A 17279-nucleotide genomic window follows, 5' to 3' on the forward strand; every position below is an offset into this window, starting at 1 on the left:
GTATGGAAGCCGTCCCACAGCTGTGTAAGGGATTAAGTCTGGGTGTCCATGTCGTGTTTACACACCATACCTGGAGGCAAACAGGGTGCGGCTAGAGATGGGAGGCTGTCCTGGGAGGCAGCTGCTGCCCGTTCGGGTGGAATCCAGCCTCAGCCTCGTGGGGAGAGCTGTGCGTGGGAACCCAGAGCCCAGCTGAATCAAGGGGAAAAGGCTTGGAGAAAGCAAATGTCCCCATGGGTTGCCACGGAAAGGGAGGCTGACGTTACCACCGAGTGGCATCTGAGCACCAAACACATGGAACTAGTAATTTGTCTACCTAACAGCCACGTGCCCGTTGTCAAATGGACCTCCGAGGGCCCGGAAGGCTTTTAGTGTTTCATTGCACAGTGGGAAAGCCTGGGTGCGTGGGCCCGGCACGGAAGGCGAGGCTGGGGATGGAGGTGGAGAGGCTGAACCATATGGAGCAGATGCGGGCTTAGGAAGAGATGGAGGGCTGTGGCTCCACCCTGCCTCTCAGGCATGGCTCCTGCAATGGCAAGGAAGTCAGAAAAAAGTGATTCCTCTCCTTTAGAGGTCCGGGAACCCCAGTCCTGGCTCTGTCAGAGTTCCAGGCCTCACCCGGCCACTGGCCGTGGCAAGCCTTGCCTCTCGGTGTCTGTCGGAGCATCAGTGTTACGGGCTAGCCAGAGTCTTCCGGGCGCATGCGTGAGGACTCTTGGTTGTGCGAACTGGGTCACAGTCTTTGCTCTTTCGGTGCCTCAATCTCCATGTCTGTCAAAGAGGCTCCTGAGGGCTGGAGAGATGGCTTAGCAGTTAAGCGCTTGCCTATGAAGCCTAAGGACCCTGGTTCCAAGGCTCCATTCCCCAGGACCCACGTTAGCCAGATGCACAAGGGGGCGCACGCATCTGGAGTTCGTTTGCAGTGGCTGGAGGCCCTGGCACGCCCATTCTCTCTCTCTCTCTCTATCTGCCTCTTTCTCTCTCTGTCTGTCACTCTTAAGTAAAGAAAATAAACAAAAAATATTTTAAAAAGAGGCTCCTGATATTAAGAACCTGCTAAGTGAGGACTGAAGAGAGTGACCCGAGGAAACCACCCACAACACAGGAGCGCTGGCACGTAAGGTCTAAACCATTGGTATCGGCCACCAGCTGTCCCTCTGCTCACCACCCCCCCGTTTATCCATCATTCATCATCTACCTATTCACTTACCGCCCTATCAACCATGTACCTCTCATCAGTCCACCATCCATCTATCACCCAGTCACCCACTGTCCATCCAGCTTTCATATATCCATCCATCCTCCCACTACTCATCAATCATCTGCACACCCATCCATCCATCCATCTGTCCATCCGCCTACCCATCTATCTATCTGACTTTCACCAAGCCCTGCCCTGGCCAGGCTCTGTGCTAGGACTAGAAAAATGAGTGAGACTGGTCCTTCCTACTCAGTGGACCAAGTCTATCTGGGTGGAGGCAGCAGACACAGTGGAGAGAATTAACTAAAGGCCAACTCACCATGTGCTCTAGAGGAGGGGGATCCCCTGCTCCCCTCCCCCAACAGCAGCTGGAGCTGAGGGGATGGGATTGTTGGGGGAGGGGTAGCCTCGGCACACAGAGCCTATTTCCCCAGTGGATAACCCTGCGTCATGTAAATCACAGTGTCGATACGAGAGAGCAAGGACCGGGGCTGGGCCGACGGCTCACTGTGTGAGACGCTTGTCTTGCATGGTAGTGTGCTTGTAATCCCAGTGCAGGTGAGGCAAAGACAGGAAGATCTCAGGGGTTCACTCACCAGCCAGCCTAGCCTAATTGGTGAGTTCCAAATCCACGAGAGACCTGTCTCTCGTGGATTTGGGACTGGGCTGATGGCTCAGTAAGTTAACGGAGCTTGCTTACAAAGCCTGCTGGCCCAGGTTTGAGTCCCAAGTGCCCATGTAAAGCCAGATACACAAAGTGGCACATACGTCTAGAATTTGTCTTCAAGCAGAAAGAGACCCTGGGGTGCCTATACACTCTCTTTCTCCCATTCCCTCTTGTCTCAACTAACTAACTAAACAAATAAATAAATAAAGTTTTTTAAAAATAGCCGGGCGTGGTGGCGCACGCCTTTAATCCCAGCACACGGCAGGCAGAGGTAGGAGGATCACTTTGAGTTCGAGGCCATCCTGAGACTACAGAGCGCATTCCAGGTCAGCCTGGGCTACAGTGAGACCCTACCTTGAAAAACCAAAACATAAAAATAAGTAAAGTAGGATAATAAAATTAAAGGTAGGTGGTACGTGAAGAACACCATCAGAGGGTACCCCCTGGCCTCCGCACGCCCATGGAAACACATCTGCATGCACAGCTGCTGTGGTGCTTTGAAGGGAATGTCCCCATAGGCCTGAATGTTCTGAATACGTGGCCCCTGCCTGGTGGCAATTTGGGAAAGGGGTGGAGCATTTGGGAGGTAAAGCCTTGTTGAAGGAGGTGTGTCACAGGGGCGTGGGGGATTTGGGGTGTATTAGTCCAGCCCCACTGGGCAGAGCCTGCTGTCTCTTGCTGCTCCCTCCCAGCTGCTGCGACATGAGCCAGTTTCCAGCTCTGTCATGCTTTCCTTGCCATGAAACGTCCTTTGAAATAAACCCTTTCTTCCCACATACTGATATTTATTTATTTATTTATTTATTCGGCAGAGAAAGAGGGAGAGAGAGACAGAATGAGAGAATAGGTGTGCCAGGGCCTCCAGCCACTGCAAACGAACTCCAGATACATATGCCTCCTTGTGAATCTGGCTAACACGGGTCCTAGGGGATCGACCCTGGGTCCTTTGGCTTTGCAGGCAAACGCCTTAACCGCTAAGCCATCCCTCCGGCCCCCATGTACTGCTTTTGATTGGGTGTTTTGTCCTAGCAACAAGAAAGCAACTGCTACGCCTGCACACAGAGGAGCATGTGTATACACACTCACACACACACACACACACACGCACAGCACAAGAGTTTACTGAGCACTGAACTGTGCATGCAGTTGCGATGGTGGCAGACATCTTCCTCGACTTCTCCACAGTACAGAGAAGCTTCTGTGTGGCCCCTCCACAGGACATCAGCCTCGCCCATCACTGCCTCCACAGCTTTGGGGCTTCTGCCATGGTCTGCACCAGCCTCGTGGTCAGCTGCAGAGGGTGGAGTGAGCTGGTCTTCAGGTAGACCATCCCTGCCCTTGCTGTCCTCAGAGGAATGTGTCCCTGGCTTTGGGATTAGTGAGAAGTTTGTTCTTCCCTAGGAGTGCACACAGAGCACCCCAGATGACCATTTTAACCCTAAGTGACTAGGATGGGTTCCAAGCATAGGCTTTGGTGATTTGGTGTTATTAACATACTCAAAAGCAAAGCCTAGACTCTATTGCTGAAGACATCACATGCTTGGGCTGCAGGCCACTGAGAAACCAAACTGGAACTACACTGGAAACTTCCTCCCTCCTAAGTAGCGGTCAGGATACAGCCTGTTGGGGTAGAAAAGTCATCAACAGTCTTAACCAGCAGTGGACCCTGCAAGCTTTAGGACTTGCCAAATGTCCTCTGGTTGGATTTAGGCCCACAACACAAGAGAGAATTCCTGCCCAGTACAGAAAACCTAATCAAAAACTTATGGCTGGGCTGGAGAGATGGCTTAGCAGTTAAGCGCTTGCCTGTGAAGCCTAAGGACCCCGGTTCGAGGCTCGGTTCCCCAGGTCCCACGTTAGCCAGATGCACAAGGGGGCGCACGCGTCTGGAGTTCGTTTGCAGAGGCTGGAAGCCCTGGCGCGCCCATTCCCTCTCTCTCCCTCTATCTGTCTTTCTCTCTGTGTCTGTCGCTCTCAAATAAATAAATAAATAAATAATTTTAAAAGATTAAAAAAAAAAAAAAGCTTATGGCTGGGGAGGTCATAAGCCCTAAGGGGAAAACTGCTCGCATTGTCTGGCTAAATGCATATATTATGCTCACCAAATTGCCCTCTAAATACTTATGTTTATGCCCATGTGTTAATGCAACTCTCACTTTTGGTAAGGGAAACTTCTCTTTTCAGATAGTGGTGCCCACCTGGGGCACTCACAATTCACCAAAGTGGCAGTGGCGTGTTCATCACTAAATGTGAGATATCTGTATCACACCCTCCAAGGCTCAGGGACCATTGCAGAAGAGATGGCAGAAAGGATGTAAGAGCCTAAGGAAGGGGAAGAATGCTTTGCAACAGTATCTTCCTGACACAAAGCAGCAGTGGAATTCATGACTTCACAGTGGCTGATGCTACCCACACTCCACCTGCGTGCGTAATGGGAGGGAAAATGATGACATCAAAACAGAAGAGAGACCAGCTAGAAAGAAGGAGGGATCCAGCTGAGGGTACGGTAGGAAAAGGAGGGAAAAGGGAGGGTGGTTGGAGGGGATTGTGATCATAGTGTATTGTCTACATGGACATAGGTTGTCAATAAAGTTTTTCAAAAAGCAAACCCCTGAAAAACGCTGCCGCAATGACTGGGTGTTCACGTGCAGAAGATGAGGCTGGGCCCTTCCACGCCGCATGCATAAACACCAACCCAACACAGATCAATGATCTAAATATAAGAACCCAAACCACAACACTCTCAGAAGAAAACAGAGGTGGATCTTCATGACCTTGGATTTGGTAATGGAGTCTTAGAGCTGACAGACACCGTTAAACGCACAGCCCCAAGAGGGAAAGCAGGTAAGATAGACGTCATAGAAATTGGCTTTTATACATCAAAGGATGATATCAGAAAGCAAATACAAGTAAATATTTGCACGTCATATAACTTGATAAAGCCTCATATTCATGCTACAGAAGGAACTCTTACAACCAGACAACAAAAAGGCAAATTTTTAATAGTAGACATCACCCAGGAATCTTTTTTGAAACTCCTTCTCCAAAGAAGGGAGAACAGTCATTGATAAACCAGCTCGAAGGTCTACCGGGCAAGTTCAAAGCTGGAGAGATGGCTCAGTAGTTAAGGGTATTTCCTACACAAGCATGAAGGCCCGAGGGGACCTGAAACCACCAAAGTTCAGCTCTCCAGATCCCACAGAAACAGCTGAGCACACGGCCCCAAGAACCTTTAACCTCAACCCCACAAAGGGAAGCAGAGACCAGGAAATCACGCTGACTTGCAGAAAATAGCGAGCTCTGGTATCAGTAAGAGACTTCGGCTCAAATAAGATGGGCAGAAAAGCAATGGGGTAGGACACCCGACCTTCTGCTCTGGCCACTGCTGGTGAGTGTCTTCCAACTGCAAACAAGCGCAGGGGATTGTTGCAAGGACACACCCGCATGTATACAGCCCCCTCCCACACACACATACAAGAGAAAGCAAACAAAGATAAATAACAAATGTGGGATGTAGAGAGAAATTGAAAATCTTGTCCCTGTTAACAGGGATATAAAATGGGACAGCCACCGTGGAAATCCATTTAACTGTTCCTTTTAAAAAGTGAAAGATGGTAAGCTGGGTGTGGTGGTGTATGCCTTTGATCCCAGTACTCAGGAGACAGAGGTAGGAGGATCACCATGAGTTCAAGGCCACCCTGAGACTGCATAGTGAATTCCAGGTCAGCCAGAGTGAGACCCTACCTCAAAAAACCAAAAAAAAAAAAAAAAAGTGAAAGATGGAGGCTAGAGATATGGCTCAATGGCTAAAGGCACTTGCTTGTAAAGCCTGATGGCCTGGGTTCAAATTCCCAGTATCCACATAAAACTGGATGCATAGGCCTAGGCCTGCAGGAAACCCTGGCACATTTGTTCTCCTCCCACCCTTGCAAATAAGTAAATAAAAAGTTTTTAGTGAAAGATGGGGCTCAAGAGATGGTTCAGCGGTTAAGGTGCTTGCCTGCAAAGCCTGACAACTGGGTTTAATTCCCCAGTACCCAGGTAAAGCTAGATGCATAAAGTGGCATATGTGTCTGGAGTTCATTTGCAACAGCTGGATGCCCTGGTGTGCCCATTTTCTCTGACAGTCTCTCTTTTCTCTATCTCTCTCTGCTTGCAAATAAAATATATATTTTTAAGTGAAAGATGATGAAGATGGTGGTGTACGCCTTTAGTACCAGCACTCAAGAGGCTGAGGTAGGAGGATCACTGTATCACCAAGTTTACAGCCAGCCTGGGACTACAGAGTGAGTTCCAGGTCAGCCTGGCCTAGAGTGAGACCCTACCTCAGAAAAACAAAACAAAACAAACAAACAAACAAAAAAACAGTGAAAGGTAGAACGACTGTGTGACCAACAGTTTCACTCCTGGGTGTCTACCCAACAGAACTGAGGACAGGCTCCTAAACAGTAACCTGAAAATTTTCATTGTGACATTACTCAAAAGTGACAATCCATCAAGTGTCCATTGACGGGTGAGTGGATAAGCCAAGCGGCACATGCGGAGTATTAAACTCGGCTATGGGACACATGAAATAGTGACATACGTCTGGAACAGCCCTGAGAACCCTTAGTGAACGGTGTCTGAACACGAGACGGAATACCGAGCTGCCACCTCTGAGAGTTCTAGAACAGGCCGTTCATGGAAACAGCAGGTGGAATCTCAGTTTCCAGGCATTCTGAAGTCAAGTGCCAGCTTTTATTCAACCTGGCTCCAAGGGTTTCATGAGGGCCAAGGCCTGATCTGCTCTGTCCCTCTCTGGGTGCCCAGGATGGTAGACACAGAGTCAAGCATAGGGCAGGTGCCAGTCACCGTTGACTGGGGTGGATTTCAGGAGGCTCAACACACCCCCCCCATTCCCGAGTACAGTAACTAGATACCCAGAAACTTACCTGAGCCCCAAATCCTCCCCCTACCCCACGTCAGCGGTGTGAGTGCTCAGCAGACCTGGTTTGCAAAGTGAGGGAGTAGGGTGCTCAGCGCACGCTCACGGGCCGCAGTGCGAGGTGCCTGGGTGCCTGACGCACACTCACCCGCTCACACAGCCTATAGCGGCTGGCTTCCTCTCTCCTCCCTCCCCCGCCTGCCTCCTGCCATCTAGGTGCCTTCCGTGGTATCAGAGATGTCCCCGAGGGATGTCCTCACTGGGTTCTGAGCAGTGTGGTGGGCAGACGGGCCTCAGTGGGAAGGGGTGCAGTGGATCTGCCCCTAACTCCACCTGCCCTTGTGGGGTGGCCACCATGAGCTCACAGGCAGGTAGCTTGAAAGAAGACCCTGAACAAGACATCTGACCCCGGGCTGGGCTCCGGGACCCAAGGCTCCAGGGTGTCACAGGGAAGCAAGGAGGAATAGGCGCTGGGCTAAGTAGCAGAGCACCAAGTGTGATTTCACATCTGGGTTGCATGGACGGAAGGTGGCAGTGGGGACCAGGGAGATGGTAACAGTGACAATGAAAGAACAGCAGGCCTCGCTCATGCAGAGCAGCCAGGCACACAGGGAAGGTCACAGACTTGAGTCATCCTCACAGCCCTCTAGGCTTTGAGGACAGGTGTGGTGTGAGCAAGGCAGGTGGCCACAGGCACACGGAAGAACGGAGAGCTTAGCTTGGGAACCCCAGCCCGCACCTGCCCTGCCCCCTTGCAACTGGGCTGCATGAGGCAATCCCCTCAGAGGCTCAAATGGAGACAGAGCCAACCTGCCCTCTGGACCCCGGATCTGTCCAGTGATTCTCTGCCTTCCTTGTTCTCTATTTACTTGCAAATGCTAATAGCTTCGGGGCTGTGATTCCCATCACAAGCCAGAAGGGCTGGTAGCCACCCTCAGGCTTGCCCAACACTTGCACCTGCTGTGGGGTAGGCACACAGGTCAGTGAAAAGCCAGGGATGGACGGTGGCTTGCCGGTTTGGGGATTTTGCTCTTGACAGAAGATAGCCAGAGCAGGAGAGGGGCAAAAAGCCTGCCTGGCGCACAGCTGAGAATGGTCTGTGGGAATGCATCCATGGAAAGCCCAGGTGCCCACACCTGACCTCCATCGGGGAGAGCGCCCTTAGACACCAGAACACAGGCTTCCCTTGCATACCAGCTGGCATGGGACAGGACATGACTCCTTTGACACGGCTGGGCAGCATACCTGTGGACTGTGACTGGGGTGGGGGTAAGAGATCACAAAGAACCTCAGGACACTTGCAGCCAGGGTGGTGCTCTGGGCTTGGTACCAACCCGCGTTCTGGGAGGCCCCAGTTTTCCTGCCTGTGCAGCGATGATGACCATGCGCCCAGCTGTGTGAAGATAAACCTTCCACTCAGGGTCCAGGACCTGTCAGAAGTTCGCACGTGGTCAGTTAGGAGCTGATGCCTGCAGCCAGTGCTAGAGAGAATCAAACTGAGCTCTAGGAAGCTGCCCTGGAGGGCAGAGTGGCCTGGCCACCCAGTGCCAGCCTTGGCAGTAGCCTGGGTCTTGCCTCTACACACTCTCTCTCTCTCTTTCTCTAGAAAGAAGCCAAATTGAGTAGTTGAAGAATCGCACCTGGGAATAAGTTTCTCTTTGGGAGTCCAAGTGAGGGAGGAGGAGAAGAAGGGAGAGATGGAGGGAAGGAGAGCTGCTTGGAGGCTGTGCCTGCGGGGGGGGGGGGGGGTGGGGGGGGGGGGGGCTTGGGTGGTGTGAGGTGGCAGAGCTTTCTGCTTCCCCACTCCATCCTCTTTAATAACCCCAGAACCCCGACTGGGACATGGCAGAGGAAACATCGCTTGGGTCATTTATTTTAAAATTATTGATATAAAAATCTCTAGGGTGGTGATTAATGGGCAGGGACCCCAGCGAGGAAGTCAGGGACAGCCAAAGCCCCCCCCACCACCACCACCCGGTTTCCCAACCTCATTTATCTCCCAACTCGGCGAGGATTTTGGCCGTTTCCGTTACGACTTCGAGTCATAAGAGTTACTTCAGCTCACAAATAAATCTCCGGAATTGCACGGAAATATTAAATGTATTAACAGCGCTTGTAAAAACATCCGAAAACCACACGGCGAGCTGGGGGACGCTCCCGAGGGATTCGCAAGCGCCTGGAGGCCTGGCAGATGCCGCGAGGGCCCCAAGGGCCCCAAGGGCCGGCGGGGTCCCTCCGTGGGGGCCCCCGGAGTGTCCCTCTCCTCTACGGGGAGCGCTGACTCCATCCGCTGGGCGTCACAGCCCCAACCCAGAAACGTGGCTGGCGCGACCTCCACCCACCAAGTCCCGCCCCTTTCGCCTTCGCTGGGGAGCAGGCAGTCCCCCTACCCAAGATGGGGGGGGGTCCCTGGGTCCTGCATCTCACGCGCTGTCCCTGTGCATCCCAGAAACTGCTGCATCGCGCTCGGGTCCCTTGGACCCCAACCCCGAGCCGCCCCTGGATACTCACGGTCTGTAGGGACGTCCTTGGGGGACAAGCCCTCCAGGCCGATGTCACTCTCCTGCATGGTGCGGATTGCTTTCTGACTCCCGGTGCGCCCTGGACGCACGGGATCCAGGATAGGGGACACCCAAGTCACCCCTGGAAGTCTGCGGAAGCCCTGACGGCCGGGGTGTGTGTGTGTGGGGTGGGATGGTCTGGGACCTAACTACGAAGGGAAAGTGTCCCCTGTTCTCCCCAGAGGCAGACCGCCTAGCGGCGCTCGCGCCGGAGCCCAAGTTGGCCGTCCTTGGCGCTGCGCAGCGCGGCTCCGCCCCCTTTGCTTTTTGGTCCTGGGGTCCCCGGGCCTCCTGTCCCTAGAGGGGGGGTCACCTACGGACTTCCTCGCCTGGCCCCGCCCCGTGTGGAATGAGACGCCCCCGCGGCCACCGGACACCGAGAAACAATGTCCAGCTCCAACTGCGCTGGGGCAAGTGGCCCCAACTCCCGAGGTGGCCCTTATCGTCCACGCAGGCACGCAGGTGGGGCCCTGAGCAGTGGGGTGAGGCCGGCCGAGCCCCAGCAGAGTCGGGGGGGGTGGGCGGAGGTGCGGGGGAAGGATGATGAGTTGGAGAGACTTGGACTGAGCCCTGGGCTGGGGACAGCTCCGTGGGTGGCAACAGAACCCTAAGGGGCCATAACTGCCAATTGATCAAATGAGGTGACAGGGATGGGAAGGATCAAATGATATTCCAGGGATGGGAAGGAGAGCTGGCCGTGTGGAGGTCAATGTTTGAACTTGACCTCAGGGAGGAGGGTTTGTTTATTTATTTGCTTATTCATTATTTTATTCATTTTGAGACAGGATGTTATGCAGCTCCAGAACCTGAGGGCGATCTTCCTGCTTCAGCTTCCTAAATGCTGGGATGGCAGGTGTGACCAACATCTGGGGCTGAATTCAGGGATTTTTTTTTTAAGTGTCTGCCCCTCCCCCAGCCTGTGCAGAATTTAGGAATCTGGACCGAAGGCCACAGCCAGTTCTGTGTCCCTTCTGGTTAACGGAGACGAAGAGAATGGGGCCAGCACTTCTGACCTTCCCGGGGCCATGGCTGTTGAGGCAGGCACCGGGCAGAGAGCCAAGACCTCACTCTCCAGGAGGCGGCATGCTGTGGGCAGCCAGGAGCGAGGGGTGCTGCTCGGCCTGCCTAGGCGCCTGCTTGTATATCTGCAAACCCCACATTCCGACAGCTCCAAATACATCTCATAAATTGTGCGGCAGAACTACCCTAAACAAAACGTTCAGCCGCTCCCTGACCACACGAGGGGCCAGAAGGAGGGGTGGCCAGCCTCATCTTCAGCAAAGTCTTTGTACCATTCATTTCTGCACCCCCCTGGGGAAGGGGGCGAGTTGGGCTGAGGTTGACAATGGCTGGTGCCAGGGACCCTTAGGTCACCTGCAAAATTAGCTCTGTACTTCGTACTTGAGCTAGACCTTGATGCTATGTGCTATGTGGGGCACTCCACAGCCATGGGGAAGGACCTCCTCCCAGGAGGATGAGCTCTGGTCCCCACCAAGCCTCCTGAAATAGATACCATATACACAGCCCCTGGCAGAAACTTGCCAGCGGTTGAGCCCTAAAGAAATGTCTTCTGGCTGGGCATAGTGGCGCATGTCTTTAGTCCCAGCACTTGGGAGGCAGAGGTAGGAGGATCGCCTTGAGTTCGAGGCCACCCTGATACTACATAGTGAATTCTAGATCAGCCTGGGCTAGAGTGAGACCCTACCTCAAAAAACAAACAAACAAGCCAGGTGTGGTGGCGCACGCCTTTAACCCCAGCACTTGGGAGGCAGAGGTAGGAGGATCGCCGTGAGTTCGAGGCCACCCTGAGACTACATAGTGAATTTCAGGTCAGCCTGGGCTAGAGTGAGACCCTACCTCGAAAAACAAAACAAAAAAAAAAAAAAGAAAAAGAAAAAAATAAATAAATGTCTTCTGCTGGGTCCTCCCTCCTGTCTCCACCCAAGGGCTACTCTGGGAGGGAGGGTCAGGAAGAAAACTGACTTGACTTGTAAGTCTTCTTATTTGGAAGTCTGTCTGTCCTGAGACACTGAGAAACCCAATACCAGGTGGGACCTTCATCCTCTTCTCGTGAGCTTGCCAAGAAGCCGTGGGTTGTGTGCCCTGGGCCCGGAGTCTGCCCAAAGAAGCTGCCCGGAGCCAGGGCCTGTCAAGGTTCCTTCCACACTCATGTTCCCTTCACAAAGCTTTTCCATCTGCCCATCGTGTGGGAGTTAAGGCAACAAGTCATTTTTCTTGGAAGGGTCTGATAGCTAACGCGATACATAGCGATGGCTCGGTTGTGTAAATACAGAGAAAATTTTAGAATTTTTACCCTTAGAATGATGAATTATAAACCCAAAAGGCTCAGGAGGGGAAATGTAAATACTCCTTGGACTATTTTTACCCCTCCTTGTTTACCTTGGGGGAGGGAGAGGCTATTATAGTTTGTAAATGGAGGACTTATTTTATTTAAGGCATTATTATTATCAGAAGAATGTTAAGTAGCCATTAGTAGATATGGATTCATTCACACTGAAGCCATTCTTCTTTTCATTTGCTTGGCTCCAGTTAAGTTGCATTCAGATAAAACCAGTCACCTGTGTTCAACCTATGCAAAAAAAAAAGCCTGGTGGCAGGTCCAGAAGTTCAAAAGATGTTTCAGTGAATACCTGAGCCAACTGGATTTTTAAAAACCATTGCTTTCAGCTGCTATTTTGGTAAGTGAAATCATATGGGAAGGATGCCAGGCTGGCAAAAGCTGAGTTGCCTGTGTGGTCTGCGGGGGGGGGGGGGGGAGGATAGAGTGTACCAGAAGAGGAGCCCCCCCACCCATTTCCCCAGAAACCCCAAGCTGTGACCCTCTGTGCTCAGGACCTCCCCAGCACCCTGTACACAACAGGGAAGTATTTATGTCAACAGAAAGCAGGGCAAGTGGCTGGGCTGTCATTGTAACACACAGCCATCATTTCAGAATACGGTAATCACAAAGCACCATGCTTGTAATTACGAAGAACGGTTTCTCTTTTCAGCGAGGCTGGGAGAGAGGGAGAGAAGGCGGTTTGCAGTCCGTGGGCTTGGTTCACGTTTAAAATAGCCCTTGTAGGATGACATTCTGGACCCAGCTGGGACAGGCTCAGCTCTCCCTGGAGATACTGTCTGATACTGGGAGATGCAATGACTCTGGACTCATAACTGAAGGTCAAGGCCACTGGCAACTGTCTGGCCAGGTCAAGGTACCTGTCAGGATGAGCTTACATGGCCTACAGTCTGGCCTAATGCACCCCTCTTGGGTAAGCTTGGGGACACCCAAGGTGTCACATGCTTCCTGTCCCTGATATTCCTTGTCCTCAGAATGCACTCAGGGCCACAGTCATTTACACACTCATTTCTTGTGGTCTCAGGGAAGTCTGTTTACAGTTCAGTTCAGCTCTTTGAGTGCCTGCGGTGGACGGGCCTCCAACACAGGTGTCTGGGGAAAGGAGGTGCGGGGGGAGATAGAAGCCCCAGTACTGGGTGGATGTGGTGGCACACACTTGCCAGCGCAGCACTTGCAAAGTGGAGACAGGAAGATCAAGAGTTCAAAGTCAGGGCTGGAGAGATGGCTTAGCGGTTAAGCGCTTGCCTGTGAAGCCTAAGGACCCCTGTTCGAGGCTCGGTTCCCCAGGTCCCATGTTAGCCAGATGCACAAGGGGGCACACACGTCTGGAGTTCGTTTGCAGAGGCTGGAAGCCCTGGCGCGCCCATTCTCTCTCTCCCTCTATCTCTCTTTCTCTCTGTGTCTGTTGCTCTCAAATAAATAAATAAATTTTTTTTAAAAAGAGTTCAAAGTCAGACAGGCGTGGTGGCGCAGGCCTTTAATCCCACAGCACTTGGGAGGCAGAGGTAGGAGGATCACTGGTGAATTCGAGGCCACCCTGATAATACATAGTGAATTCCAGGTCAGCCTGGACTAGAGCAAGACTCTACCCGCCCCCCAAAAAAAACCCTCCCAAAAAAAAGAAAGAAAAAGAAAGAGTTCAAAGCCATCCTTGCCTACATAGTGAGTTTAAGGCCGATGTGGGATACATGTGTCTCAAACAAACAAAAAACAAAAAGGGGTCCGGTCCAACCGGAGCTGATGTAGACTGGAGGAGATAGGTCCCAGGCATCAGCAGACAGTGAGCAGACAAGAACCTGACTCCACAATGGGGCCATTTTCCTCGTGGTATTTCTCGGCTGTCTTAGTGGTCCACAGACCTAGAACAGGAGTCTCACCCTGCCCAGATCCCAGCATTCCTGAGGACCAGAGCTACTCTCCCTGGCATGGTCCGGCTCACTCCGAACACCAAACACTGGGACTACACAGAGAAGCCAGGCCTCCTCCTTATAGGGCCCACTAGGTCCACAATGGTCCTTGACCGAGAGAGAGCCTGGGGCTTCCAGGTGATGGGTGGCATTAGTAGGTGCTGGCAGAGGTGGCTGTGGGTGCAGGGCAGGTGGGAGCCTGGTGAAGGATGGAGTGGCCAGTGGGACGGGTCAATAACCAGGGCCTCTGGCTACACTGAGTGGGTGCCTCTGTCTCCTTCTCTCTCTCTCTCCTTCCCTATCTCTCTCTACTATGTTTTTTCTTTATATAGGATCTCATTATGTAGTTCAGGCTGGCCTCAAACTTGCAGCAATCCGTCTGCCTCAAACTCCCAAGTTCTGGAATGACTAATGTGCACCACTATGTCAGATTTTTTAAAAAATTTTTTCATTTGACAGTGAGAGACAGAGAGAGGAAGAGACAGAGAGCGAGAGAGAGAACGGGCACGCCAGGGCCTCCAGCCACTGCAAACGAACTCCAGACGCGTGCGCCCCCTTGTGCATCTGGCTAACGTGGGTCCTGGGGAATCGAGCCTCGAACCAGGGTCCTTAGGCTTCACAGGCAAGTGCTTAACCGCTAAGCCATCTCTCCAGCCCCGTATGTCAGATTTTTGTTGTTGCTGCTGAGTTGTATTTCTGTACATGCACATACGCATGCATGTGTAGATGGTGTTTGTGTGCATGTGTGTGTGCTTGCGTGCACATGGACAGCAGAGGTTGACGTTGGGTGTCTTCCTCAATTTCACTCCACTTCATTTTTTTTTTTGGTGACAGGTTCTCCCCACTAGCCCTAGAGCTCACCAGTTTGGCAAGGCTAGCTGCCAGCAAGCCCCAGGCCTCCTTTCCTTCTCCGTGCTGGGGTTATAGTCGCATGCCACCACACCCAGCTTTCGGCAGGTTCTGGGGATCTGAACTCAGGTCCTCATGCTTGCCTGGCAAGCACTTTACTCACTGAGCTGTCTCCTTAGGCTCTCCTTTGGATTTTTTTTCAGAGTTTTGCAATGTAGCCCAGGATAGCCTCCAACTCATAGTGATCCTTATGCGTCGGCCTCCCAAGTGCCGTGGTTGTAGACACTCACCACTGTGCCTAGCTTATTTTGCTTTCAATTAAAATTATTTACTGAGGGCTGCAGGGATGGCTTAGCACTTAAGGCTCGTGCCTGCAAAGCCAAAGGACTCGTGTTTAACTCTCCAGATGGGACATAAGGCAGATGTACAAGAACACGTGCGCATCTGGAGTTCTATTGAAGTGGCTAAAGGCCCTGGCAAGCCAGTTCTCTCTCTCTCTCTCTCATAAAGAATGCAAAATAAAATTACTGAGGGATAGAGAGATGGCTTAGTGATTAAGGCACTTGCTGGCAAAGCCAAAGGACCCAGGTTCGATTCCCCAGTACCCACATAAACCAGATGCACAAGATTGTGCACACATCTGGAGTTCATTTTCAGTGGCTAATGGCCCTGGTATGCCCATTCTCTCTTTCTCCGTACACCCACATACACATCTCTCTCTCTCTCTTAAATAAATAAATAAATAAATAAATAAATAAATAAATAAATAAATAAATAAAATACTTTAAAAAATATTCACTGAGCCAGGCGTGGTGATGCACACCTTTAATATGGAGAGGCAGAGGAAGGAAGAGTGCTGTGAGTTTGAGGCCAGCCAGCCTGAGACTACATAGTTAATTCCAGATCAGTCAGCCTGAGTTAGAGCGAGACTCTACCTTAAAAAAAAAAAAAAAAAAAGTGCCTGGCGTGGTGGTATACACATTTAATCCCAGCACTTGAGAGGCAGAGGTAGGAGGATCACCGTGAGTTTGAAGCTGCCCTGAGAATACATAGAGAACACCAGATTAGCCTGGGCTAGAGTGAAACCCTACCTCAAAAAACAAAACAAAAAAAAGGGGGATGCTGGAGAGATGGTTTAACGGTTAAGTAGCTTGCCTGCAAAACTTAAGGACCCATGTTTGATTCTCCAGAATCAAGCCAGACGCACAAAGGTGAAACAAAGGCAAGGTCACACATGCCCACTAGGTGGCCAAGCATCTGGTGTTTGATGGCAGTGGCTGAGGCCCTGGTGCTTCAATTCTCTCCCTCCCTCTAAAATAAAAATAAAACGCCGGCATGGTGGCGCACACCTTTAATCCCAGCACTTGAGAGGCAGAGGTAGGAGGATCGCCGTGAGTTTGAAGCTGCCCTGAGAATACATAGAGAACACCAGATCAGCCTGGGCTAGAGTGAAACCCTGCCTAGAAAAAAACAAGGAAAAAAATTATTTACTGAGCTATGATTCACATAACATATACTTAAACATTTTTAAGTGAACATTGGGTTGGAGAGATGGCCCAGTGGTTAAGGTGCTTGCCTGCACTGCCTAAGGACCCAGGTTTGATTCTCCAGTAGCCACATAAAGCCAGATGTACAAATAAATAAAGTGAACATTTTAGTTTGGCATGACCTCCCTGGCTATCAAAAGTCCAGAATGCTTTGATCTCCCAAAAGAAAACTATACTTAATAGGCAATCATTCTCTGTTGTCTGCGTGCCCTACCCCCAGCAACCCCAGCATCCTTCCCTCCCACAATCTCCTCTCTCTCTTTCTGTGGATTTGTTTATTCTGGATCTTTCCAATAAGTGTGATGACACAGCACATGGTCTTTCATGCCTGGCTCCTTTTTCGATGTTTTTAAGGCTAAGTCACATCATACTGTGTGGTGTCAACCTCATTCCTTTTTATGGCTACATAATATTCCCTGTTGTGAATGGGCCACGACTGCTCTCAGTGAACATTTGGGCTGTTTCTACAGGGTCTTAGGAAGGATTGGAGAGGCCCTACCCAAGCACCTTCAGGGTTGGGTTTAATGAAGACTGGGGGCCCTGGGCCAGACTGGCCATAGAATCCAGAGGCCATGTGGGGCAGACAGAGGAGGAGGAGGAGGAGGAAGGGGGCTGGATGGCAATAGGCTGGGGAGTCTCCCCCCCCCCGCAGTGACTGCTCAATCCTGGTAAGGTGCCATCAGCCATGGGACACAGTTGCTGGAGCAATGGCCCTTTACCCTGATAGGGAGGCCTCTGTCAGCTTGGCCCAGAGGTCCCACGGACTGAAAGGCAAGCTGCTCTGTGCCTCCTCAGAGCAGTCTGCATCTGGCCAAGACTTGGGACAGAGACTCCATACTGGGCTGTGCTCCACACTCAGCTATGCAATGCACTCTATTCTCCTTCCTGTTTTACAGATGGGGAAAAAGAAGCTCAGACAGCTCACGGCCTACAGTCACACAGCAGTGATCTCATTGGGCCTGGAAGCTAGGCAGCCTGCCTACAGTGCCTGATGTGGCCTGCATTGTGTCTGGTGACCACCCAGCATTCCCAGGACACCTGCCACCAAGTGCTGCCTCCTCAGTTTGGGTGTAATCTTCTGTCTTCCCTTCCATCATCTCCTCCTTTTCCTTAATCCACCTCAGTGCCTCTAATGTTGTTGATAATTTTTCTTAACCATGAAGAAACACATGGCGTAACAGCTTCCATCTTGCCCGTGTCTGGGTGCATACCACAGTGACATGAAGCTCACTCACAGTGTGTGCGGCCATCCTCACCATCTGTC

The 17279-nt window shown here is 51.6% G+C and overlaps 1 protein-coding gene across 1 annotated transcript in view; it reads right to left on the bottom strand.

Annotated features, from left to right (window-relative positions):
- Positions 1-9509, bottom strand: part of Ano1 (anoctamin 1) — a 185672-nt gene extending 176163 nt beyond the window's left edge. Inside the window, exon 1 of the mRNA XM_045161684.1 lies at positions 9304-9509. Coding sequence (XP_045017619.1) covers positions 9304-9361 — 58 coding nt within the window. The 5' untranslated portion in view covers positions 9362-9509. The remainder of the gene's footprint in view (positions 1-9303) is intronic.
- Between the last annotated feature and the right edge of the window lie 7770 nt (positions 9510-17279).

The sequence above is a fragment of the Jaculus jaculus genome, chromosome 1 (assembly GCF_020740685.1).
Source record: "Jaculus jaculus isolate mJacJac1 chromosome 1, mJacJac1.mat.Y.cur, whole genome shotgun sequence".
Classification (NCBI taxonomy): Eukaryota; Metazoa; Chordata; class Mammalia; order Rodentia; family Dipodidae; genus Jaculus; species Jaculus jaculus.